The 26,754-nt window shown below is 43.5% G+C and overlaps 1 protein-coding gene across 6 annotated transcripts in view; it reads right to left on the bottom strand.

Moving 5' to 3' along the window:
- Positions 1-22,579, bottom strand: part of LOC106751240 (ankyrin-3-like) — a 31,621-nt gene extending 9,042 nt beyond the window's left edge. Inside the window, exons 1-28 of one of the 6 annotated variants that reach the window (XR_001375024.1) lie at positions 19,810-20,600; positions 17,124-17,225; positions 16,808-16,940; positions 16,303-16,466; positions 15,970-16,125; positions 15,729-15,857; positions 15,220-15,417; positions 13,478-13,774; positions 12,555-12,752; positions 11,367-11,513; positions 10,016-10,165; positions 9,644-9,784; positions 9,351-9,506; positions 8,646-8,942; positions 8,146-8,329; positions 7,952-8,071; positions 7,541-7,628; positions 7,281-7,298; positions 6,965-7,189; positions 6,505-6,650; positions 6,219-6,427; positions 5,933-6,137; positions 5,217-5,406; positions 4,992-5,130; positions 4,329-4,608; positions 3,977-4,123; positions 3,273-3,464; positions 3,070-3,196 (exon numbers count right to left, since the gene is read on the bottom strand). Coding sequence is in view for 5 of the 6 variants with exons in the window: in XM_014632086.1 (XP_014487572.1) it covers positions 765-814; positions 3,977-4,123; positions 4,329-4,608; positions 4,992-5,130; positions 5,217-5,406; positions 5,933-6,137; positions 6,219-6,427; positions 6,505-6,650; positions 6,965-7,189; positions 7,281-7,298; positions 7,541-7,628; positions 7,952-8,071; positions 8,146-8,329; positions 8,646-8,942; positions 9,351-9,506; positions 9,644-9,784; positions 10,016-10,165; positions 11,367-11,513; positions 12,555-12,752; positions 13,478-13,774; positions 15,220-15,417; positions 15,729-15,857; positions 15,970-16,125; positions 16,303-16,466; positions 16,808-16,940; positions 17,124-17,225; positions 19,810-19,956 (4,416 nt within the window). In the remaining variant the exon portion in view is untranslated. The other 5 variants (XM_014632082.1, XM_014632086.1, XM_014632087.1 and 2 more) reach the window with 5 other exon arrangements.
- Positions 22,580-26,754: the final 4,175 nt, after the last annotated feature.

The raw sequence follows: 26,754 nt of genomic DNA, 5'->3' as shown, positions 1-26,754 counted from the left end.
CATTATATTTTTTATTAAGCACGTCGTTATAATGATTGGGATACATCGTGAGTGTGTGAATATGTGAATGTACGCATGTGTGTGTGTGCGCGTGCGTGTGTGTGCATGCGCGTGTGGTGCGTGTATGTGTGTGCGGGTGTGTATGTGTTGATTCGTATGCTTGTTCATATATGTGTGTATGTGTATGTGTTTCTTTTTTGTCATTTACAATTGCTCTCATTTATCCACGGCGAGATCTGGCGAGCGAGAACCTCCGTAGCGCAGATCCCTTTGTCCTTTTAGTTCATTTCTCTCTTTGGTATAGATATATATTCGTGTGAGAATGGGAATTATATTATGTAAACTCATCGTATGCACGATATATAATTAGAACCACTGCGTGTAACACTGTATATAATTAGAACTGTCGTAACGCTGTAACCGCTAAGAGTGTGATTCGTAATCACGACGAATGCGTATACCATGTATAGCGAGTGTGTTGAAACTTGCGTAGAACCGTGTTATATAGCTTTCTCCCTCATCGTAATCATTTTCTATTGCACTTTCTGCGCGTGCAACGGCTTGATTCTAAAAGCAGTACCACTGCCAAGAAACGAGAAGAGAATAGTTGTCAAGAGCATTAGTAATTAATAATTATCTCTATATATACGTATTTACATATATTAATTTATATATAATTATATATAATATGATTATATATATGTATATATGTATCAGTTTATAACGGGAAATTTCTCTAGACTGCGGAGACATACTCTTTTGCATTAATATCCCATACGGTTGTCTATGATAATGTTGAGGACGGCAGTTCGGTCTGCAATTATAACAAGTACACAAATATTGCGTTATTATCGGTTTTGTAACAAAGATATAAGAATTAATGCGTCGATAAACGTTTCGGCGGATCGTACCGTGTCATTATTCGGGTAATTGAAGGAAGATGTGTATCTGACACATATCGTGACTATAAGCGTTATAAGCGGACTTCTTTTCTCGCAAGTGACTAACGCTATTTAAAAAAAGAAATATTTCGTAATTGTAATTTCTTGCTATTCATAGTCGATACCGAATGCTATTTCGCTTTGACCAGATCGTCATGTTCCCCTCAGTGGTAGGTTTATTGATCTTTTTTTAGGCACGGTGCAAAAAGGAAAACGAAAGAGTCTGCGACAAACTTGGCACAATGCCACACATACACGGTGGTTGCTCAGAAAATAACGCTCCCTATCATCTTCACTCGACAAATATTTATTTCAAGGATATCATGCGCCTGCTTGCGCGTGATAAAAATTAATTCTTCACTGACATATTCTGCTTTCCAGTGAAAATTTCCTCTTGACTTATCGAAATAAATATTAAGAATATGGAATATAGAAATATTAAGAATAAAATAAATAAATATCGAGAAGAAGAAAGAGAGAGGGGGACGATACTTTCTGGGTAACTCTCGTGAGACAGGACGAAGAGTAACGAAAGGAAACGAAAGACTAACGCAAAAATGGTAGAAGAACGCGTGTCATTTTCATTTTGTCGTCTTGCCGATTCATCTTCGGTTCGAAGAGCTGCTATGTGTCGACATATGTCTCTGTTCGTGAACTTCGCGGCCTTCAAATCGACGTACTTTCTCCCCGTCATCCCCGAAGATTCCTACAATGCTGCGCGAGGCTGACGAGGAAGGCTTCGAGATCCCGCTAATCCTCGAAGCAAGACTCTCTAATCGAATCATGGTTTCTCACGTCTGCGTAATATGTAGCGTCTATGGCTACGGTTATGCAACGTTGCAACTGACCGCAGCAATCGTAAGCGTCAGATCCTGTTAGACAATTTCGGTGTGACCTGATCCGATCACAATCGGTCGATAGTTCCTAATAACCCTCGTTGACCCTCATCTGCGACGAGGACATGCTTCTCATATTACGTACGTCAATCCTTGATACTTACAATCGGAAAGGCCGCGGAAATCTCCCGAGGGTTTCCGCAGGAGTCGCTTCACGTTGCAGTTTTCTCGCTTTCTTCTCCGTACGATCCTGTTGTCGATTTAATCGACGTCTTCAACGTCGGTGTGGCAATCGTTGATCGCCTCGTCGACGTTGTCAGACACCGTCAGGTTGCTCTTTGTCTTATTGGTCATGGTGATTTGTGAGGCGGCCAGGACGTTGAAGTCCTCGTAGACGATCGCGTTACTCGCGGCCTCGTTCAGCTTCTCGTCCTCGGAGGCTTCCATGTCCTCGCTATCGGTGTTCGGCATATCCGGGTCCTCGGCATCCTTATCGAAGGACACCTCCTCGCGCGATAGTCGATTTCGCACCTCCACGGAGAACGGACCGTCGCCCTCCTTGGTCGTGATCATTTCCCCGTTGAATTCTTCCAGGATGTTTTCTCGTGGCGCCACGTAGATGGTCGGTTGGATGTCCTCGTCAGCCTCCATGTCCTCCAGGTCAGTCTCGGCTTGGTAACTGTTGTCGGCGACGTTCAGTTTGCTGTCTTTCTCGTCGGCCTCGTCGCTGTAGATCTCGTCGACGTCTGTGAGGTTCTCCGCAAAGCTATTCCGCGACTTGGACTCGCCTTCTGCTATGAGGTAATCCAGGTCGTCGTTGATCCTGACCTCGCCGGGTTCGCCGCCCTCCGCGCCGGCCACGGAGATCAGCGGGCTACGTGGCTTGTTCAGCAAGGACGCTTTCGCCGGACTGAGCTCGCCGATCTTCGAGGTGATGATGGTCAGCTCGCCCTCGGAGTCCGTGTCGGAGAAATGCAGGGACGCGTTGCTCATCATCGCGTTCAGCCGCCGCCTGGCGGACCGGGACTTGCGTTTCACCTTCGTCCCGGAGGAACAGTCCCTCTCGTCCGCTCGACTGTCCTGCTTCGTGACCGCGCGCTCGTCGACTTGCGCCGCCATGGCCGATGCTCGATTTCTACACACTCGTTTTACGCGCGACCGTGCAAGTGCAAACTACTAATGAACATAAAAACACCTGAAACGGAAAAACGCAAATAGGGAGAAATTAACGTTGACGTGAAGTTCGAAATGAATTGTTTAAAACAGAACGTGAACATTAACGCGTAACTCTTGGTCGAGAGGGGTTCGTTGCAAGGATGAAGACCTCGTGATTCCGCAGGACTCGCTTCTCGAGATGAGTGCATGCTCAGAGAGGACCTCGCGAATCGTGCACCGTCACCTTCGCGTCGAACCCTCCGACTTGAATGAGGAGAAAAGGAGACGAAGAATCAAACAACAGGGTTGTGTTTGGATGGCAAAAAAACTAAAGACTCACGTTTCGGCAATCGCTTTCGGGCGCTTGTAAGATAGACAGATTATAATAATTTGCACCGTCCCCTTGGTCGGCACAGATCGAACTAAACAAGTCTGCTCCGGCACTCTCAAGCATTTGTTGATGCTGTTACGCCTAATTAAGTTAAGGAAGCCTCACCGAACTCTTAAGCCGTAAGCCGATTGTCTTTCTCCCCTTAAATGAAAATAGAATGACAATCGAGTCTCGTCGTTCCCGAGTCGAGGAGAAATGACACTCGACTCGACGCTGCTCCCCCGATCTCGTCGCTTTAAAAGTATTTTCTTTTTCCTCTCGGTCTCGCAGGTATCTTTCGCTTAAAAACGACCTACGTCGCTAGACCTTTCTCAAGATTTCGCTCTGCACCTGTCGTTAGGCCCGACGGGAGATATCCTCGCATAACGCTACGCTCATTGACGACAAAACGCGTGACGCGCTTCATCGCGCAACTTCGCTTTTTGCACCTTGCATTTTTGGTTATTTTTCCGTATTGCATGGACGAAAATGATTTTTCCTTCTTCTTGCTTTCTTTTTTTGTTTTAAGTTGGACCACTCTCTCGACGCGAGTAACTTTACGCTCGAATAAATGTTCTCGGGGCTTACTCGCTTGATATTCAATGTCCGCGTTTGTGTTCAACATGCGAGAACAACGTTATTCTGTTCTATTCGCTAAATGTTCGAAATCATACCTGTTTGTTCCTTCTGTAACGTGTCCGTTATAAATTTCTTCTCTGGCGAAGTCTCTTTAGGCTTATCAGATTTCTCCATCTGTTCCGTTTTGTATTTTGATTTGTAATAATCTAGCTTTTGATTTATGATATTAGAATCTTCATAACCTAGAGCGACGAAGAGAGAGAGAGAGTGAGAGAAAGAGAGAGAATTAACAATAACTAATTAAAGTAACGTAGATTGTTAATTCACGTAGATATTGACATTATTATTATTATTCGCATATTAATACTTGTATATTTGATTCGAAGCAAATAAATAACTTTCGGAATACTTTGCGCTTCTTCTCGGAAAAGTATCCAACGGACGTACCTTTCAACTTCTTTTGTAATTCCTCTTTCGTAATAATTTCGGGTAGAACAATATTTAATACGCAAATTGGCTGTTGAGCTGGTTCTCCCTTAGCGACTTTCGGTTCTCGCATGAATAACATCCTCGCAACGGGATCCAATAATGGATCCTTCACTTTAACATGAAACGACAAGCGATTTTGTCGGAAAGCTTTGAATGTGAATTTTAGCTGTACTCCGGACTTTGTTACCGGCACTAAGTTGCCACTAAATTCGATATAAAGATCTTTTCCATCGAGCGCCTGTTAAATAAATATTCGTAGAATGGTTCATTTAAATCACATCGAAATATTATATTAGTGATTCTCAAACGAGGATCTTGTAAGAAATCTATATTATTGTCAAAAACGAACAAGTATTTCTAAAAACAATAAAACATGTCGATGTGTAATATAATGAAAAACGAACTTTTTATTCGTAAAAATTGAATTTAGCGGAATTTTCAAATTATTATTTAAAATTTTTATATACTGTAAATTCAGACCAGTACTTTTTTAAATTAGTAAGTTTTATATACTTTCGCAGTTATATTATCAATAATATTATATTTGTGTAAAAAGTTTTGAGATTGAGACAGTTTGAGAATCGTTATACTATATTATTATAAAATTTCACACGAGTATACCTCAACATCACGACTTTTAACGATTTCTAAAAATTCCTCTTGCCTCTCTAAAGTATGCATGCCTTCTTTGCCATCGGTCATGCACAATATTCTCAGGGTGGCTTCCAATACGTCCATCCTCTTTGAGTAGATAATGAAGCTGTACATAGAAAATGCGTTTTTTTTTTCACTATACTAAGAAAGAGTGAAAATTGAATAATTTTAAGTTACAGAAAGCTCACTCACTTCGTTATATACGGTATGTGTAAGGACTCTTCGTACAACTCCGTTGCCATTTTCGGCACTGCAACAATATTTCTGCAATCCATCAACCAAAACCTCGCGGAAACGGTGGTGGTAAACGACACTCTGTCGTTCATGAAGGTCAACGGCGTTGAGCCGGTGACATCTTCCCATTGCGCTTCGTTGGTACCACCTAAAGCGAATCTTTAATCTTTATTTGTCGTAATGTGAAAGAAAAATAACAGCTTGGTCTCCTGACGTAGATTAGAATTTAAACACATTTGTTTTTCTTCAATTATAAGTCACTAAACTATAACATTGTTTCTCTGTAATATATTACTACTGAAATCATTAGAAATCTAAGATATATTATGGTTGTTATTTAATATAGGTATATCAAAATCTAAATTTTGATATTTTCTTTTCCTTTTTTCTCTATTTCTCTTTCATTTATTTGCAAATTAAAGGGTGCTTCCTATTTAAATAAATAAATAAATTAATAAATATGTCGCATTCTTCACAGAGTTTACGTGTAACTTCCCAGACAGCACGACTGTCCAAAATCGGGACATGAGACGTCTTTTAGACGTCTCGAAGTCATTTTTAAGATGTCGTGATATAAGATGTCTTTAAGATGTTTGTCTTTTTGACGTCTAAAAAACGTCTTACGTCCCGATTGTGGACGTTGTTTTTGTCCAAAATCTGAAATTCATAGATACCCGCAATGCTGCACAAAAGCCGCAACGTAGGTGTCTCGCCGCCGTATTGATTAATCATCCCCTTGTTCGCGGCCTGCGGCACGGGGATCGTCAGGGTGATCGGTTTGTGGAACTTCCGTCTTCTGGGTTCGATCGTGATCACCGGCGATACGGCGACGCAATTACCGAGCAATTTGGCCGTAAGTTCGGCGGGAATAACGTGCGCCTGTAAACAAAAGAAAAAACCGATTGGAAGCTTCGTGTTTTTCGTAGACGCGTTACCGCGTGACCGGAACTGTTCACTCGCCTGTAATCCGACTTTGATCTTCTTTGTTAGCGCTCCCGCGGGAAAGACGGCCTGCACGTGGCTCGCCACGCTTGATATCAAAATACCACCCTCGGCGCCGATCACGTGAACTTCCTGCTTGATCCGCGTCACAATCGCGAAGTATTGCGGAAAGTCTGTGGTGATAATGCGAGTGATTCTGCCCGAGTGCGTGGCGCTCATCTGAGGATCTGGAGGTACCAACGACGCGATTATGATAATTCAACAGAAATTAGTATATTGTTAGATCTCGCGCGATAGACCATACCGTGAGGCGTGTTGAGCAGAGTATCGTCGTTATCCGCGGAGTTGTCGTGTTCCTTCCACGTTTCCCCATTCTCGCTTCTCAGGATAATGATTTCCCGCTCCTTGCCGCGGATAGACGCAAAGTGCGGGATGTCGATCAAAACGGGTCTGTAATTAATTTATTTCTTTGTAATCTGCTTAATTTCGTTTCCGGGTTAGTGCTGCGTCCTTCGTGGATTTGTTTTCCGACGTTTCGCGAAATTCATTCGAAGAACAGAGCACTAACTCAAAAACCAAATTAAACATTTCTCCACAAAGGCCTAAAATATCTCAGAAATATATTTTTTTTAGAATTAATATATAGTGCTTTTAGACATTTTAATTAAAATATTTGTATATTTAATGTATATTTTAGATCTGTGACATGTATTTTTTTGAGAAATTTATATTTTGTATTATTCAAATTATCACGCGCGCGTTACCCTAAAAATCTTGCGCCGACCGGACCCATCTCAATGACCCGCGTAGCGAGGGCCTCCCCCTCCATCAGCGGGGGTGGATTCGCCACTTTGTTAGGTTTCACCAGTCGGCATGTCACGCGAATCGGCATCGTTGCTCTTCGAGGCGGCACGATAATGCGTACTCCGCTGTGTCTGCATCCCTTCATCGCACCTCCACGCGCATCCACCAGAAAGCTCACCAAAAATCTATAAAATCCCCATTTCCCCCGTGATTCTCCGCGCTCGTTTACTTGTTCGTTCGTATTTCTTTTTAACTTTGGTGCTATTTTATACTTACGATCTGAAGTGCAGCCTTCTGCAAAATAAAACGTGCACTTTTAGAAACATACATTTTTTTCGAATCGGTATCAAAACTCTCTCATTTATCTTCTTATTTCAAAATCTTTATATTTTCACGATAAATAACTTCGATTTTACCCTTAACTTTTTAATATAAAAACAACTAATGATAATTCTGTACAAATATGTAGTAAATATAAGCGATAACATATTTTATTTTGTGGGGAGAAGAAATTAATAATGTCGTATCGCGCTCACCCTAGATTCAGTCCATCGGTGCTGTCGAAGTTCTCTGCTAAACAGTAATTATTGCTTTGTGTGAATTCTTGCTTCTCTTCTTTTGTAACTAAAACGAGAACAATTATAACTCTCGAGGCAAATGCGCGTCCGCGTTAACTCTTTGTAACTCGGACATTTCGTCACGAAATCACGTCTGTGATATTACTCGCGTTTCTATCGGACTAAAAAGTTTTCGAATTAGGAATATCACAAAAAGATGACTCAAGAGACGAATTGCCTAACTCCAAAAGATCGAATCGTCTATTTTCACAAGATTGCGTAAGTCCAGTTTCGGAAGCCTCGCTAGAATTGTTAGTTGACGTATGTGATCTAAATTTGATTTTTATGTTTCTTCAAAGCAGCCACCTTTGATAACGGAGTTTGAGTTACCTTGTCTGTGTATTGGATCATCTCTGGTGACGTCGATGGGCAACGAATCATCTCTCAAACTCTTCATCAAATCAGCCGTGAGATACCGATAAGGCTGTTCGCTGATCAATGCGTCAGAACCTAAAGAGAGAAATTTCTCTGTGAGGGAAGTCGAATTATCTTCGATATTGTGTTTGCATTACGCATGCACATACCCCCTTCATCATCCGAATCGGACATGAAGCTGGTCTCTTGCAAGCTCTCGGGAGCTATGACTTTGTACTTTTCCTCCCAATTTTTGTTATCTGGCGTCATACTGTCGTAAGGCAATCCTTTCAGTACTTCCATCACAGAGATGTAGCCTAATTTTTGAGCTATGTTCAGCGCCGTCAAACCGTCCTAAGCAACAACAGAATTCGTAAATTCGTCGGATTTTATAAAATAGAATTGAGGTGTCTTCTCGTGATGAAGAAATTTTCAATTCGTAACTTATCGTGTATAGCAACATTGTATATAATAATCTACAATAATTATGTGATCTAACGTTGAATAAGTAAGAAAATTTGTTGTTGTTAAGAGTAAATAGAAAATATTTTTATTAGTGAGGAGATTTACGACTATTTCGAAGCGCGACTTTTTTCAAGCTTAAAGCGTTACGAAGATATTACTGAGATATATAAATGAAATGCACACACGTAGCAGCGATATCGCTTACGTTAGTACGCGCTTTATGCGAGGCATTCCCCTCCAACAAAGCAGTGACGATGTGAGCGTGGCCTTGTTGAGCGGCCTGATGAAGCGGGGTGTAGTTCTGATTAGTTCTGACATCGATCTCGGCATTGTGCTTCAGTAGAAAGCGTATCATCGACAAATTTCCAAAGTGCGCGGCCACGTGTATCGGTCTATAGCCAGTCTCAGTTTGGCTCTCGACGTCGGCCCCGTTCTTTACCAGAATGGAAGCCACCCTTATGAAATCCTCTTGTGCGCACAAATGCAACGCCGTGAGCCCGTTCTGACGGACCGAAAACGAGCAAGTGTTAAGCTCGACGTGGTCTTTCCTTTTTCACCCGCAACATGCGAGTGTCGAAACGGAAACTTTTGTTCAGAAAGGGATTGAAAGAGAAGGCCGGAAATATCGATAGCATCAATATTAAATACGGAAAACCGGAAGAAATCACAAAATCAGAGCAATAGCAAAAAATTGAATTCTTCACAGCTACGAGATTACAAAATTACACAAATTATACACATTGCAACAATTTCAACAATGTAAAAATTGCAAAATTGAAATTACGGTTTCTTATTTTACAACTAGATGAACTGGCGATTATGTAGATGATCATTTATAACAATTCTGATTAATTCAAGTGTAGAATTGAAGACATATAATAGGGGGAGATACGCAAGAAAGTAGATTTACCTTCGCCTTGTGATTGGGATTGGCGCCGTGCTCGATGAGCAAATTCGTCATATCGTAGTGGCCTTTCTGTGCGCTCAGATGCAGCGGGGTAAAGCCCGCCTTGGATTCCGCGTTCGCGTTCGCTCCGTTCTCCAAGAGAGTCGAAGCGATGTCCATCTAGCCGCGTGAAACAAACGCGTCGTTCTCGCGAGAGTTATTCGCAGCGATGGCAAGCGTTATCGAGACGGCACAATTGTCGGCACGTTGGAGAAATCGTGTCCCTATCGCGTCGCGAGTCTGACCCGTGAGCTTACCTGATTTTTGCGAGCCGCGATATGGAGCGGCGTGTGGCCATTTTGAGACGCGAGGTGGGGAGACGCACCCTTCTCTAATAAAAGATTCGCTACGTTAGGGTGATCGTAGTGGCAAGCCAAGTGCAAGGGTGAGATATCGTTCTGAAATGTCAAGCACAAGTTCCGCATAACTCGATCGAACTCGTCAGAGAATAGCCGAGAGATAAACGATGCGACGCATAGTGTCGGAATGCGCAAAGAGCTCCGTCGGGATTCTCCCGGCGAAATTGAGAGGAAGTAAAGTGACCTTCTTCTTTTAGTTTTTGTTTGGTGTATTTCATATACGTTCTCTTCACGTAAACCGACACGATTTGCGATCGAGTGAGCACGAACCTTTCCTTGAACGTCGAGCTTGCTCTCTTTCTGCAAAAGTATATTTGCGACGTTCATATTGCCGTACTTGGCCGCGATATGTAAAGGTGTGAAGCCGTTTTTCGTCGCAGCCTTGAGAGAAGCATTGTTCTCCACGAGAATGGCCGCTACCTGTTTGCGAGAAAGGTTCTATGTTACAGAGGAGCTTCTCCGCGAAACGCATGCTTAACTTTTGCCTTCTAAAGCGAGAGAAATGAGGTGGAGTTCTCTCTTGATGATTTCAACGGCATACTTCTTTGTCCGTCGCGTTCGACTTTTCACCAACTGATGATGTTTTTAACGAGGTGAAGTAAAATTTGGTGAAGTTCGGTCGGATGGATAAAAATCACGTCGGAACGATGAAACTTAATATCATCGTTCATCAAACTTTGGCACACGATTTATTACTTCGTATTTTACTTTTGTGTTATGAATGAATTTAATAAAAAGGTTACCTTCCGCAAGACAAATGTCGATTGGTAACGAGGAGTTCACGCAAAATCAACTTATTCGAGCGTCCGGACGTTATTGCGCGAAATAGCGGGAGGTGTCTGCGGCGAGTTGCTGAATTATCGTTTCGACGGTCTTAATTACACTCGTGCGGGCTTCTACGAAGATGTGTGTTAGTAAATTATTTATAAGACGCGCGCGGAAATAATGTGCAGGGGAACGTAGGTATATGTTCGGCTTCGCAGCGCTTGACAATCGATATCGAGCCTCGGAAGGAAGCGATTGCCAAATGTCACGGGGTGAAATTATACACGTTCAATCCGGCTATACCTTCGCGTGATGAGATCGCCCGATAAAATAAATAGAGAGAGAGAGAGAGAGAGAGGGGGGGGGGGCAGAGCGAGAAGCAGCGAGAAGATATAGGCGGAGAATGAAAGTCGGTGAGGGGATCTCGCGCGAGACACGTGTATGCACGAAATCAAAAAAGAAATCAGGAACAAACGAGGAGAATTAATAACTAATAAAGCGAACATAAAGTATAATAAACAATGTAACCAAAGAGTTTATTATATAACGAGATTACATGGCGAGAGAACAAACGTAACATGATAAAATGCGCAGTCGAGCGTAAAACAAAACCTCCAATCAACCAACCAACAGAATATACGTAAAACATAACAGGTATGTGTGCGAGATGAACCAACGTGAACGACGGGTCGCAGGTGCGATAACGATAACATGAAGGGGGGAGGGAAACGTGTCCGCAGCCGGTGTGGGCCCTCCCATCCTAAATGAGGTACTCGCGTTGCCGGTTCCAAAACAGGTTTATTCTGTTTTGCGCGTCGATGCGATCCGCTATTTGCGCGTACTCTTTGTACATTACCTCCTCTTGACCCTCTTTCGCCGCGATGTGGAGCGCCGTGTACATGTCCTTCGTAGCGGTGTCGACGGCCGCGCCGTGCTGCAGCAGCAACATGACGATGTCGATGTTGCCCAGCCGCGAGGCGATGTGAAGCGGCGTCTGCTGTTCCTGCGAAGGAACGACGTGATCGTATTAAAGGTATCGTCCGCGAGGTACGTCGTTCTTGCGAAGCGATTACGAGATGCGAGAAGCGTGATGACGATGACGACGGGATCTGATTTGCGCGTTCCAGAGAGTCGTGAGGCGGGCAACGCTGACTCCTTAAAGCACGGATGCTTCCCCTACTCGCGTAGATTCTAATCATTATCACTATTAATGCCAATTAATAGCAAGAATTATAATTGAATAATCGGTTAGATACCGATAATCGTCACTATTAATGTGAATTAATAGTAAGAATTACGATCGAATCGGCTGTACAATTGTCGATTGTATCGACAGCTTTGCAAGACACCTTTTGTGACACGCGCGTGCACGCACGCACACACACACACACACACACACACGCACAATCGACAGATATTTCTCGCTTTGTCGCTTCTATCGCTCGAACTTGGTCGATTAATTTCGCACGACGTGCTGTACAAATGGATCTATCGCCATGCAACTAGAAGCCTGTAGTGAGACAGAGAAACAATTATTGTGAATTCTCTCAGAGTGGTGCGTCTTTCGTCTTATCGCCGTGCCTGAGGGAGCCGCGTGACCAGAAAGGAGAGCGTGAAAAGTCGAAGACGTCGGAGTCTTGGGGGAGGAGGGGATCGCCTTATACTTGCAAGCGTAAAAGTCACACGTTACGTTTGATCCGAAAATCTCTGGTAACTTGACGTTAAGTTGAATGTCGGTATATGAGACTGGTTAATGGCTCATGCTTTTGTAGAGGGGTGCGTATGAAAGTGATCGTTTGTATGTACATGACCCTCTAAGATCCTCTGAATATTCGCCCTCGAGGGTATATGGGTATAGTGGGTGGTTCTCGCCGTCGTAATTGAGCAAGCAATAATCACAGCGGCTGAGGGGAGACGAGAAAGCGATCGGATAGAAGGGAGAGAAGGGAAGGAAGGAGAAAAAGAGAGGAAAAACGCGAGAAAGAAAGAGAGAGAGAGAGAGAGAAGGGTCGAGTCGGTTCAGAAGGCGACACGCATTACTTACCCTTGCACGAGCATCGACTTTGGCACCGTTTCTTAGCAAAATTCGAATAATGTCTGTTTGATTAGCCCTAGCCGCCAGATGCAGGGGTGTTTCGCCCCTGACGGTCGGCACGTCAGGATTGGCTTCATGCTGCAGTAGGAATATCACGATATTCATGCACCCCATAAAACTGGCCACGTGTAACGGAGTCAGTCCGGACTGCAAAACACACCACACGTATTCATCCATTAATATATCTCGTGATCGCCGAATCCGGCGATGGATTTCGGCGGTCGTGTTTAATTCGGTTCAACCTGTCCGTTGTCGTCCACGACGATAAGCCGGCGTCTCGGGCGAGAGAGAGAGAGAAAGAGAGAGAGAGAGAGAGACTACTACTGAAGGAAATTATCAGAAGAATGAGCAGAATCAACGAGAATCGCACAGCGACTCGACTAATCCGGTCAGTCCCGTCAGTTTGGTTGGTAATGCACGACCCTTTAACCAGTCTTCCAAGAGATCTGCTAACTTTGATATCACCCGGTCGTATATTTTCTTTTTCTTTCTTTTTCTTTTTTTGCCATTCATTCGCATTGGGGCGCACAGAAGGCACGGACATGGGATGTTAATTGATATACGCGTCCGGCTGCGTTAATTGCCGTGTTTATCACCGTGTGCGACACGTTTCACAATGCGATCTCTCGACCGCGCCCCGACGAACGTACGATCGTTCTCTTGCTTTCTATTTGTTTTTTTCTCGTTCTCTGTGCGACCGTTTCACGCGTGGCTTTCGTAATGTTCCGTATCGTACGGTATCTAACACTGCGTGAGAACATTCGTGATTGACGAGTTGCGAGAGGAGACATTTATGAGAAAACATGATCCGATTGCGAGAGATGCTTGAGACAGTGCGAACGACGACGAGATGGTTGTTGCGCCCGAATTACCTCGGTGGTAGACTCGATGGACGCGCCGTGCTTCAGCAGGAGCTCCACCACCTTGATGCGATTCTTCTTGCACGCGATGTGCAGTGGCGTGAAGCCGTTCAGCGCTCGTGCGTTCGGGTCGGCTTTTCGGTCGAGCAGCAGCTTGGCCACCCTGACGTGGCCGCAATGCGCCGCTACGTGCAACGAGGTCAGATAGTCGATGGTCACTTCGTCCACCGGCGCTCGATGGTACAGCAGCACTCTCGCAGCGTCCACGTGATCTCCCTGAGAGGCCATGTGCAATGGCGCGAGCCCATTCTGCGGAAGAAATGATTTCCGTTCAAGTCGCGAAGTCAGGGTCGGCATGTTCTCTTTGAAGTATAGCTGACTCGGAATTTGATCTCTATATTAACTTACGCGTTCCGTCAAACTTGAAGGACTAATGGCGAATTTGGATGTACAGCACAATGCAGGCTTTTATTATACCCTATGATGCTATAAATGCAAGAATTTGATATTCTATTTGCATTGAGCTTTTACTTGGTTTTAATAGGCGATATGTTAATTGTATAGTTTACTTGAGTACTAATAAAAATTATGAAATAATTATATGACGGAGCACATTAATCAGAGGCATAAATCCAGCAATTGCGAAACTTAAAGTAAATTTTATATTTTTACTCGGTCTTGATAATTTCAACCGTCTTAAGATTTGGCATGGTTTTGAAAACGTTGACCAGCTTTAATCCATCAGCCACCGAGATTACGTACATGTCATTGATTGGAAGCCGGCTATGGTTGACGTCTGGCGAGGTATGCTATTTTTACCTATTATTTTAATACTGTCATGCGTCTCATACTTTTCCGTGCCCGAGTTATTACGTTTCGATCCAACAGACGACGCACATACTGCTATACGGAGCAGGTATATCAATGTAGTTGTCATTCTTATCCACTCTTGAAATATTTTATCGTTGACATTAATTAATACGTGTTTCTCCGATCGAATCATATTTACGTGAATACTGTATGTTATGTATGTACTGTACTATATGTTAACGTTATAATGGAGTATTCGAAGAAATCGGGAGGAAAGGAATGGACTCAGAAGCCAAGACAGAGAACGCAGGACATTGGGACGCGGGCAGCGATACATCACATATTTCTTGGCGCGTCAAATCATTTATTATACTGAGCATATGAAGAAATCAGCGATAATAAGGAAATACCTAAGTCGAAGTTTAGGATTTAGATCGTAAGTCTGAAGAATGCTGATTTATGGATCTAATGCATAGCATAGCATCTGGAGTCATTTTAAAGGATACTAACAAGGTTCCTTTTTAAGCCTTAACATGGAAAAATGACAGCAATTAGCTATTTACTGCTACAAATAGCGTCAAAAGGCAACTGATACAGCATTATATTTCGAGATTCCTCGTTGGTCCTTCAAGTTCAACTTGAGTTCATAGGATCAATCAATGTAGAACTAAAAATTTCGACTCAGGAAGCATGTAACGCGTCAAGATTAGGTTTAAAAAATCGCACACAAAGGTATAATAGAATTTGCCTTACAAATTTTTATCCCAATAGAATTTCCGCTCGTTACCTACTTATCAAAATGTCGAAGGTTGAAGAAAGGAGAATACGATTTTAGGAACATAAAGAAGTGAAACCTTTGCTAGGAAAGGTTTATTTGAGATCTATTAATTTCATAAATAGAAAAATAGTCGGATTTTTTTAACAGAACGCATAGTGATAATTACCTTTGTGCGCGCGCTAATCGGCGCCGAATTTTCAAGAAGCGTGCTGACCACCTGTTCATGACCTGATCGTGCCGCGCAGTGGAGCGGTGTTAAGCCGTCTCTGGTCTTAGCGTCGATCTGCGCCGAGTTTTCCAAGAGTATCTTCACCATGTTATTCTTGCCCCACTTAGCTGCCACGTGCAGCGGACTGATATTGTGCTGAAAAAGATACATCGTGTCATGAAATTCAGCAATACCAAATTTATACCTCATAGAATTCTAATTGCGTTTGTTCTTTTCTTCTAAAAGCATTATATATATATATATATATATATATTCTATGATTAATTCTCATAATTTAAAATATACTCGAATTATACCAAAGTGTAAAAGTGGTAACATAATATTTAGGAAACATAATTAATAATTCCGTACTTTATAAAACATTCTGTTATTTAGGAAAATTTGGAACTTATTTCATTTTCAGACTCCGTCCCCTTCGGTCGTAGAGATCGTTGAGGTGTACTAACCTTAGCTAAATAATTTACATCGGCCCCTCGTTTTATTAATAATCGCGCTATTTCCTCGTTTCCATAATGAGCGGCGATATGAAGAGGAGTGAAGCCGCTCTTCGATGTCACGTCGGGCTTATGGTCGTTCTAAAACATCCAATTGTTATGACGTAAATCGCGATACCTCCATTCACCCGCATTCCTTCCCTCGATTCGATTAATTTTCAATGGACGTGATAACGAATACACGAAGGTTTACCTGCAAGAGCAGGTCAGCGGCCTTGCAATCGTCTTTTTTAGCGGCGATGTGAAGAGCCGGTAGTCTGACCTTGCCCTTCGAGTCGTTCTCCAGGAGGACGCTGACCACCTTGTCGTGGCCTTGCTGCATCGCCACCGCGAGTGGTGTAAATCCATCCTGAGGAACACCACCGAAGCGGTTTTAATCGCGTGCTCCAATTAAATATCAGAGCATTTCAAAGACCATAATCGTCCCATAATTGAAAGAAGATGCATTTAGCGAAATCTGATTAGTCGAATGTAAGCAAAGAGCATCTCTTTGCGAACTGAGAACGAAATTAGAGATCGACTTTACCTCCGTCGCGAGGCTCTGATTGGCTCCATTGCTGAGCAGGAGCTTGACCACTTGGTCGTGGTTCTCCTGCGCGGCCATATACAAAGGCGTAAATCCATTTTGCGACTGGATGTTAACCGCGGCGCCGTATTGAATTAGGATATTGACTATTTCGGACTGGCCGGCTGAAAACACAGAACGATTTGCTATAATAAGTAATTCGCGGGAGATTTGGTACAATAAATTAGAAAAAAAAAAAAATGATCAGAGCATAATTTCTGATTTTCCAAAAGTAGGCTTCTTAATTTGAGCTCAATTAAATTTTACAATTTATAAGTATATATTATAATTTCTGAGTTTCACACACATAATTCTCTCTTTTCAACAAGTTTGAGAGCCATTGCGACTTTCGAGACCCCCAGTATTGTATTTATTTCTGAAGAAACAATTTAGGACGATCGTCAAGTTGCGGCGTCAAAGTGGCCGTGCGCGATTTTTCAACGCGACGAGGGTCGTCCTTTCTCACCTAACGAAGCTATATGTAACGCGGTGTTTCCTTTCTTCGTCGCCGCATCCACTTTTGCGCCCCTCTTCAAGAGCTCAGTTACTATCTCGACGTGGCCATCCTTCGAGGCTAAATGCAAGGCATTTAAACCGTTCTGCAACGACACGCACGACCGATTAGGTAAAATTGCAATAGAAGTTCAAGATAGGGCAAGCATCCTTTCGAGCGATATTAATTGAACACTACTAAGTTCGGTCGTGAATGAAGTAACACAAAGATCGAGTTGTGTCTGATAGTAATTAACGAATTCATGTCGCATTTGCATTTCGATGCTTACCGAGTTGGCTGTGTTAATATCTAAGTCGGTGTCGAGAAATTCGACCACTTTCTCGAGGTTGCCGGACCGAGCAGCGCGGAGAAATGCTGTCGTGTCATCAGCCTAAGTGCATACGTGTTATTCAATTAATACACGACTGCGGGAATAAAGTAATTAAACGGTTACGCGAAGAACAAACACGAAAAGTAGAAAAGCAAAAACAGGGCGGCGGTAGAACGGGATATATAAAACGGGAAAGGCGCAATACGGTTATTTATATAGAACTGACATATAAGTAACCCAGTTTGTGCGTGAGATTCTGTCCTTTCTCCTACGGCGCAATTAACGCACGAAGCTCCGATCAGGCTGAACATCAAAAACCCTGTTCTTTTTCACCGAACTACTTTACAGTTGTACTTATAGAATAAAAAAAAAAGAAAAAGACAGGTATACAGTTAAGACTTGATGGAAAATAAGGGGGAAGAGAACTAGTTCAAGTTAGCGCAGCCAATTCAGGGGAAAAGGGCGGAAGAGCTGAAGTTAACCGAGACGCAGAACCGACTGCGTTTCTTTAAACGCCTCTTTAAACCTCGCGTTACCCGGGAAGCGCAAGTAAACCTTGTGGGGGGGGGGGGGTGTTTCTCGTCGCAACCGCGATTCGTTTCCTAGACCCTTCTCGAGCACCCCGTCGTGATTCATCGCGATAAGAGACCGCGTCGGGCCAGGTGGCGAGTCCGCCGACGCTATTGGTGCGCCCGCTATAACTCCGTCACCCTGACCTTTGCCGGTCGCTCCGTGCTCACCGGTTTCTGCGTCGCACGCCTCGATATAGCGCACGACTTTTATGCTTTTTCGAGTCATCCGCCGCATTCCTTCAACATCGATACGCGCCGCATTCGCCGGCTGTCGCGGAACGCCCCCAACCAGCCGGTGTTATTTCGCGGCGCATCGCCCGGCGCGTATAACCCACCCTCCTGTTCCCTTCCGTTCGTGGCGACAATTCCTCGGCCGAAGGCTGCCGTCGTTGCATCCCCGTCTCTCGATGTCCCGTTTAATGCGCTAATGAGAGCACCGGTGGCAACCGGTGAGCTATTTCAAGGAGCCCGGCGTTACTAGATACACATCGACGCAAGGGTCGCAGTTACTTCCCTCGGAAATCGAACTCTGCGAGATCCACGACGTCGAACCTCGAAGAGAGAGAACGCGTCAACTGGCCTGCTTCCCGGCCGGTTCTCGCAACCCTCGTACGAACGCCGCCTCGAGAGCCACCTTCTCGAAGTTCTCGCGAAATCGTTGCACTGCGAGTCACCAGGCCGAATCTTACGGTCGCCTTTTAGCTAAGGAGTCACTTGCTCGATAATTACACGGTTTTTTCGATCGTCCGCGGCTCCGAGAAAGTGAGAGACGAGACGACGAGAGGGAGAGGTGGAAGAAGCGAGAGACGGAGGAGACGCACGAGAGAGAGAGAGAGAGAGAGAGAAGGTGCCGGCTTCGAAGGTGCCGCTGTCGTGCCGCTTCAACTACGTACCTGGCTGGTGTTGTCGGTGACCATCGTGACTGACGGCAAAACGTCAGGAAGCGCGGCCTGCTCGTCGACTGTTGTCCGGCTCGAGGCGACGCACGCACGCACGCACGCACGAAACGCGAGGCTCCTTTCACCTCGTTCCGCCGACCACGCGCGTTACGCCACCATTTGCACGTCACCCGGAAGGGTGCACGGTGGTAACGCCAGGAAGAGAGCGTCGGTGGACGAAGGCGACGTTGTAGGAGCCGCCCTGCGCGAACACACGACCGCGCAGAATCGAGCGGCAACGATCACATAGAGGGAAGAACAACACACTCGGGGGTTGCTCATGTCGGGGGTTGCTCGCACCCTCTCTCTCCATGCGAGAGGCATGCGCTGTCCGCACCTCGTCGCCGGCTCTTTGCGTGCCCTTCCACCCCCGACGCGACTCGCACCCTCTCACCTTCTCTCGTTCTCTCGTTCTCTCTCTCTCTCTCTCTCTAAGCTTTCTCTCCCTCTTTCTCTTCCGCTTTCTCCCTCGTCGCGTGTGTCGTTTTAGAGTAATAAAAATCTTTTTTTGTTCGGTATCGATGCCGCTTTTTTGGAACCTTGGCAGAGCGGTAGGTACTCGGCGAAGGACGACCGTTCCGCTACAGGACGCATTGCGTTCCGCGTATGACGCATGATGTGTGACATGCAAAATACGACGCCTCTCACGTGGCCCCTTTTAACATGCCGTATATTTAAATGTAATTTATGCTCAAGCCATTTCGTTCTGTCCGAACTAAATTATGGCGGGAGAGGGAAGCGGGCGAGTATTTCATTGCAGGAGGTAGAATCCCAGAAGACTTTTCGATAGATTTGTCGGGCGATGTTAATTTGTCGCATCGTGTAACGATTACCATCGCCAGCTGTTGTGTGTGCATTAATTATTAATGAACGGTTTCTCGACGAACTTGGAATCCCTCCATGTTTCCCTCGGCAAAAAGTCGATCGGGCATTTGTGTGTGTGTGTGTGTGTGTGCGTGGCATATATATAAGCCCTTAAGGTATCCTAATTATTTAATATTTAAGGTATTTAATATTTAAGACTATATGTCCTGACCGAATAAAGTTTCGGTTTTCAAATTAAGGCCACTTCGGATTGTGTTGATACAGAAATATTGAGACAAGACCACATCCAGCAAACCACATCGACATTACCTTCCTTTGCTGCGTACACCCTCCAAGTTTGATCAAGATCGGAAGGGGAGGGTTCGCGAACCTTACTCGCGGGATATTCCGCCTTCCGTTTTTGGAGGATCGTATTGTGGGACGCAATAAGCCCCTCTTCCATCCATGCGTTTCCATTCCTGCTCTCTCATCCCTTCGGTCGTCGCGCACGGATCTTTCTTTCCCTCCCTTTCCCTCTCTCTCCCTCTCTTTCCTCTTTCTCCCTCTCGCTCGCGCGCGCGCCGCAGGATGGTTTTATAGAGGCGCTATAAAGGTGCGGTAAGCTCGCCCGTCGGGGCTGGATTACCGACGGGGTAGGTGATGAACTCGTAGCTTCGAAAGAACGGAACGCTTGCGGAAAAGCACCCTCGCGCCACGACAGCGCGCCCGCTCGCTATACGGAGGGGTGCTCGTGCCACCGGCTGGGCGATGTGTTTCTTCATTCCGCGTCGCCACGTGCAAACAACGCACGCACGCCTGAAGCTATCCCACTTTCGGCCTCTCTTCAGGAGAGATATAAAAGAAACTGACCGAATGTACCCGAGAGATTGAACCGAGATGGTTCCCTTCGAAATACCTTTTCTCGAGAAAAAAGGGGAAGCTACAAATATGATAGGGAAGAAAATGAATTATTATAAATGTGCTGCAAATGTTAAAGATAAATTATAAGTATTCTAAATTTAATGTAAATGTAATAGAAAAGAAGTAAGAATTGGGTAAAAATTCGTTAAAAACTGATTAAAAACTGATTGATACAACTGTCTAGAAATTGGCTAGTTTATTGTCTAGTTATTACTGAAATAAGTGTCAACTAAACTGATTAGGACCTAAGCAGTATTACTAGATAAAAACTGACTATATTCTGGTTTATTTTCCAATTACTGACTATATTTTGGTTTATTTTCTACTCGGGTAAGTCAGAGGGAGAAGAAATGTAAAACCAAAAATGGAAATAAGTACGATTTTGAGACAAAGTGACCAGATGAATTTTCAGGACTTTCTCCACATCATGAGGGTAACTTTCACCAAACTCAAATTAAACTAATCAACGATTAATAAGAATTGCGAAGATCAATTTTCAGTTTTGTAACTTGTCGTTCAACAATAATCGAAAAGTGGTTAACTTCTACTTACTTTAGCAGCATAGGGAGCAATTAATATTAGATTGATAGTAATTTTAAATCGTCGATTATTAATTAGAATTTCGTGAAAGTCACCTTGATTAAGCTAATTGACGATTAACTTAGTCGGCAGAGTTGCCAACGTAAAAAATCAGATAGTTTGTCGTTGAAGTAAGTAAGACAAAAATGTTCGTTCTCTCTTTACACCTTATATTTAAAATCGCTGTCAGTCAAGCGTCAACTGCTTTCTGTTCTGCTAACACAGATTGTTAATTTTTTGCTTATTGTTAGATGATAAATTACATAATTAGAAACTGCTATTGACAGTTCTGCCAGTCAGTCGTCAATTACATCAATCGGACTTTAGAGGATGTCATCCGCAGACCTCGGGGCTTGCGTCTCTCGAGTGTTCGTGCGCGTTTCCCTATCGCCTTACGCGTTTACCCTCGCCTTATCGCTCTCGAAGATCTATCGATCAATCGAGCGATCTGTTCAATCGCAACGGAAGCTCCACGAGATGCGGACGGTGCAGCGCGATAAGCACGGAGCGGGCATTGTCATCCTGCTCATCCTTTTCCGAAGCGTTATCCGCTTCCGCAGGGTCGCGCTCGACGTCGCGTCACCGTCCTAAATCGCATCTTCTGAGAAACAGACGGCCCGTCGTCGTTGCACATTGCGATCGATAAAATCTTTAAAGCCCGGCCGCGAAGAGAAAGAACGACCTTATGCATGCACGCGCCCGGTCACCCCTCTCGATAACATCCTCGCACTCGCGTGACTTCACCCAAGGCCACGACCCCCCGACTTGAGCGCGCCGCCGTCGCCGTCGTCATCGTCGCGTACTCGTCGTACCCTTAATTCCCTTGCGCACCAATCGGCCGTGAGATTTCACGGTGCCGCGGCCAATCGTCCAACGTCATCGGCTCGTTATCGACGCCAAGTCGAACTTCAGGCCCGAGTCAAGCCCGGTCCGGGCTTTCGGGGGCGATTTTTCTCCGTGGAGACACGCGAGATGCGCCGAACGGTGTTCCCTTCCGAGGGAACTCTGACAGATCCCGCTAAAAATAGCGACCAGCTCTCGCTCGTTGGACGCCGTCCAACGAGCGCCGCGCGAGCGTCTGTGCGAGTCGAGATAGCGAGGCACCAGCTGATCCGCTCGCCCGGTATTAATCACGCTTATTAATTGCACATCGATGAACAGTTCGCCTCTCGCAGGAGGGAGAGAATCGATGAAAATTGATCTCGCCAGTCGCATCGATGCGAGATCAATCCTTCGCACTCGTGCGTGAAATGCGTCGGGACGTCCGCGTGAGACCTCCCGATCGGCGGCGCTTCGAAGCTGATCGAGTATCGTCGGCCACGCTGACAGCGATTTGCGGACTATTCCGCTGCAACAACGGCTGCTTGTCGCGCGAAAGAACCGTCTGCGGGACGTCTCGCCGCGTTGCACACGCGCGGCGAGGATCTCGGGGGAGAGGATCGCGCGGAGGGATCGTGTTACGAGGGCGACGGTTGTTAATTGGCCGGTCACGCTTTTACCTGGAGCCTAATGATCGGCGGCAACGCGTCCTCTTTCGTCATTACTAAATAATAAACTGTGTACTCTCTTTGACAAGCTCTGTGCGTACGCACGCTGTGTAAACACCATGCTGAAGACGTAGACCGCCGGTTATTAATAGAGTCCTGTGTTATATTTCCGTTAAGCTCCCGTACGCCGCGCTTTCGTTAAGCGGTCGCGGCCGTCGCGCGCTGGACATCCGACGCTAATTGATCGAATCGCAATCGTTCTTTATGCACATTTTTACGCTCATTCATATTCGTAGTCCGCTGAATTATCCCCTTGCGCCTCTCTCTTCTCTTCGCCTGCTCATATTCCTCGTATTTACTTCCCTCTTTCCCTATTCTTCCGTTCCTCACGTTGTTTTTCTTTCTTTATTTATCTTGCCACCGAGGAGGGTTTTTTCCCGCACGTAAGTGATAATTAAACGCCGCAAACGCATGACGTAAAGCGCAAATGTCAATATTTTTGTATGAATAATGAGAGAAACGCCGGGATACGTTTGCAGAGATAGCTTTCGTCCCGATTTGATCGACGATTGATCCCCGCTCATATTTTCATCGATCGTTGTTCTTCGGCGCCTTCGAACTCGAGCGAATAACCGCGGCGCAGCGTGTGCTCGACGGTGTGTTCGGTATTCTGATGGCGATACCTCGTACAGTCCGTCTCCGTCGAGAGTCTTCGAACAGAGGCTCCGAGTCGATTTTCAAACGCAATTCAGATCGCCCGCGGTAAAACGTATTTTTATCCTACCGAAATGCTAATCTGACACGGCAAAATGTTATTCTGATCATTGAATTTTCGAGAACTCTTGCTCTTCAATTTCGTTAAAACATGCGTCTCGATCGAAATTCCGCTCGTTGAGCGAGATAACTTCAACTTACACACGATGAAACTAATTCTGTCCAGGTGGACAGACTTTTGACACAACTGACCAGCGCGAACAGCGGATTATTTATTTTATTCTACGCTGCTGTCCTCTAGCGTTTATACAAGGACGATATAACAATGAAGGTGAGGAAATCGTGTTTAGTCATTTTATATGGCTTTTATATGGCTTTTATATGGCCGGTTGTTATTTATTATCGTATATAAACGAATACGTGTGTACTTATCAGGACTTAATTGCGAGGCAAGCAGCAGTATTATTTCTTGGGAAACAATACAAAGAAGCAGCCACTATATATCGACAACAAATGGACAAACTGAGAAACCAAGATGCAAATGAGGTAAATTGTGCTTTGCTTTCAACAAAAATCGATAAATTGCAGTGATTAATATTGTACGTTCGCGTCACCCGAAATCGTAGCTGAGAGTTCGCAGCAACTAATATGTTTAATATGCGTTTCTTAGGATACCTCCGTTTATTCGCTGAAGTATTCGGATCAGTTAGAGTACATGTTATGCGTCTGCTTGCTAACGTCAAATGAGTTCGACGATATATTCGAGGCGTTCAGGCGACTTTATAGCTTGAAGTGTACTTACAAAGGCACCTTTCCCGCCATTTATTATTCCTTGGCGAAAGCGTTTATGAAGATGTACAAGTACGGAGTATTATGCACGAATATTGGTCGCGTACATAGCTGCGGCATAGCTGCAAAATAATATGCTACTTTGTCGCAGGTTTTCATTGGCGGAACAAGAGATCGAAAATGGCTTAACCTTATTGCGCTTTCCACGATCACCAATAAAGCAATATTATATACCACAAACTAATAATATTATCGACGAGACTACGCGAATGGGTTTAAATGTGCGTTCTGTTACATTTCCAAATACATTTTCACTGTCAAGCGTAGAAAATGTAAAAATCATCGAAATCTCGATGAGTTTCGATCGCTCAATGCCGCAGAACGCGGAAACGAAGAGCTTGCGTTTACATCGAAATACGGAAATGTGCCCTACATCAGTCACGGTTAAAATACATTTTATCCGTAATGTGCATGGCAATGAGACGAATATCAAACTCATCGAGATCACGGCAGTTTCGCGAGATCCCTTCGTAGAAATATCGATCTGTATTTCTGAACGCGCTTACAATATTAGCGATGTTAGCGAACAAGTCGACTTATTAATAGCTCCGAGTAGGAATTCTGCTATAAACACGCGTGATTATCGATTTCTCCTAACAGAATATTGTTATCACTGCATTTAAAACACGAGCGTTACTGAAAATACTTATATCTCTTGTCTTATTAATGCACTAACATCGTTCTAAGCGCGTTCAGAATGCGGGCCATCATGTCTGCAGTCTGCTTTAAATTCGATTAATATCCGATCAATTTCTCCGATCAGATCAAACTTAACACTCTCTTGTACGAATGCTCGCGCCTCAAAACACCTGATGCGAGTTGTTTCCTGGGTTCAAAATGCAAACATGTCATGTCGTCGACAAAGATCTTCAATGTGTCACAGTTGAAGACAGAAAATAGAGGGATATACTTTGGGTAATATATTGATATTAAGACAATATATCTACACAGAAAAAAGTGATTTAAGTAAATAATGATTCCAATATACATTAGCAAATTTTTATTTTTATTAAGTAAGTTCTACTTGGACCAAACAAATATTTTACTTGGATAATATTTTCTTGGAAAATATTTTACCTGGATCAAGTAAATATTACTTCATCTAAGTAAAAATCTACTAAGGAATGCTGAAATAATTATTTATTTGAATCTAGCATTTTTTTAAATGTGATTAATAAGTCTAACAATAAAGATGATAAACATACAGCGAGCCGCGAGACATCACCGAGTGAAATGATTTAAGCTTTCTGTAAAGACAAAATGTGCTTTTCAGTGATCCGACTTTTGAAGGCATGGTTACATCAATCTGCAGCAATCAGATGCCGTGCATATTACAGTGTCATTCGATTTGTTGGGAATACCAGAAGAAACGTTATGATGAGGTAGATGACAAGGTAATTAATTTTAGCAAAGTTTCATTTTATGTAAATCTGGTATTGAATCAGTTAACAATATACGCGTATATGTGCACGTGTATGTGTGTGTGTGTGTGTGTGTGTGTGTGTGTATAATGTATGATATTTTTCAATTTAGAATATGATTGACCAAATTTGCTTCACGGAAAATTGTGCACGTGTTCCATATAGAATTATAGAAATCGAAATCACCGGAAAAAATGGAGAACTTCAAAACAAATACATATCGAAGAATCTAGATAAATATATAAAAATGAGTGAGAAGATCGCTACTAGGAAGGATGTAAGCAAATTTACACGAATGTGGTGCAAATTCCATTTTTTCAAAGCTTTATTATTTTATTAACGAGGACGAAAAAGCGTCATGGAATTAAGTCATATTTCTTTACCGATTATATGTTTATACCGTTTGAAATAAATTTATATGGATCTGTTTTATCTTTCACGTTTAGTTGGCCAATTATAAAACTTGGGAGAAAATTATAACGAAACAGAAGGGACGGTAAGGCAAGATTACAGTTGTCTATTAAAAACTTATTTTACGTAAAATATAATAATAATAATGTTCGTTTTGCAGAAATAAAAAACATGCGGAAAGGCTTGATAAAATGGATGATGTGAAAAGCGTGAGAACTTATCAAATTTAAGTGAATCGTGTCATTATTAGGTATAATAACATAAATCAACATAAATATCCGTATTTCTTGTATTTTAGGATATTACCAAACCAAAAGCAACATTACTGCGAATGGATAACAACAATATTATGACGACACAACACAGAGAGAAGTAAGATGAGATCAAATTTATTTATTGAATGTTATGTGAAATATTGCAATAATAATATTAACAACATATAAAAAAGGTCGTACCTATAGATGTTTATCTGTTATTAACATCGTTTCATCTTTTGTTTATACATGTATGATACATGTATATATACGATATATTTTTTAACAAAGTGCATTGCAGTCTTTATATATTACAAGATGGAGAGAAGTCTAAATTTTTCTAGATAAGGCATATGTATAGAACTATAAAGAAAGTTGCAAAACGTAAGAACTTATTGAATTCAATCAAATTGCTTTATAATAGTATAAAAAAGTATATATAATAATATATATATATATAGTATATATAAATAATAATGATAGCCTAAATAAATTTTAGTATCTGCGTGTCTTCTATGCACTTCAGAAGATTATCATTTCCGGTAAACAATTTCCTGTACAAGTTTCAGAAGGATCGCATGAAACTTCATGTGTTCTATTTGGTTATGTTTATACCCAAGATAAGATTAGAGTTGCAAG

The sequence above is a fragment of the Dinoponera quadriceps genome, unplaced genomic scaffold (assembly GCF_001313825.1).
Source record: "Dinoponera quadriceps isolate SergipeBrazil2010 unplaced genomic scaffold, ASM131382v1 scaffold10149, whole genome shotgun sequence".
Lineage (NCBI taxonomy): Eukaryota > Metazoa > Arthropoda > Insecta > Hymenoptera > Formicidae > Dinoponera > Dinoponera quadriceps.
Note: the sequence above shows the minus strand (reverse complement) of the source record. Positions and strands in the feature narration are given on the sequence as shown.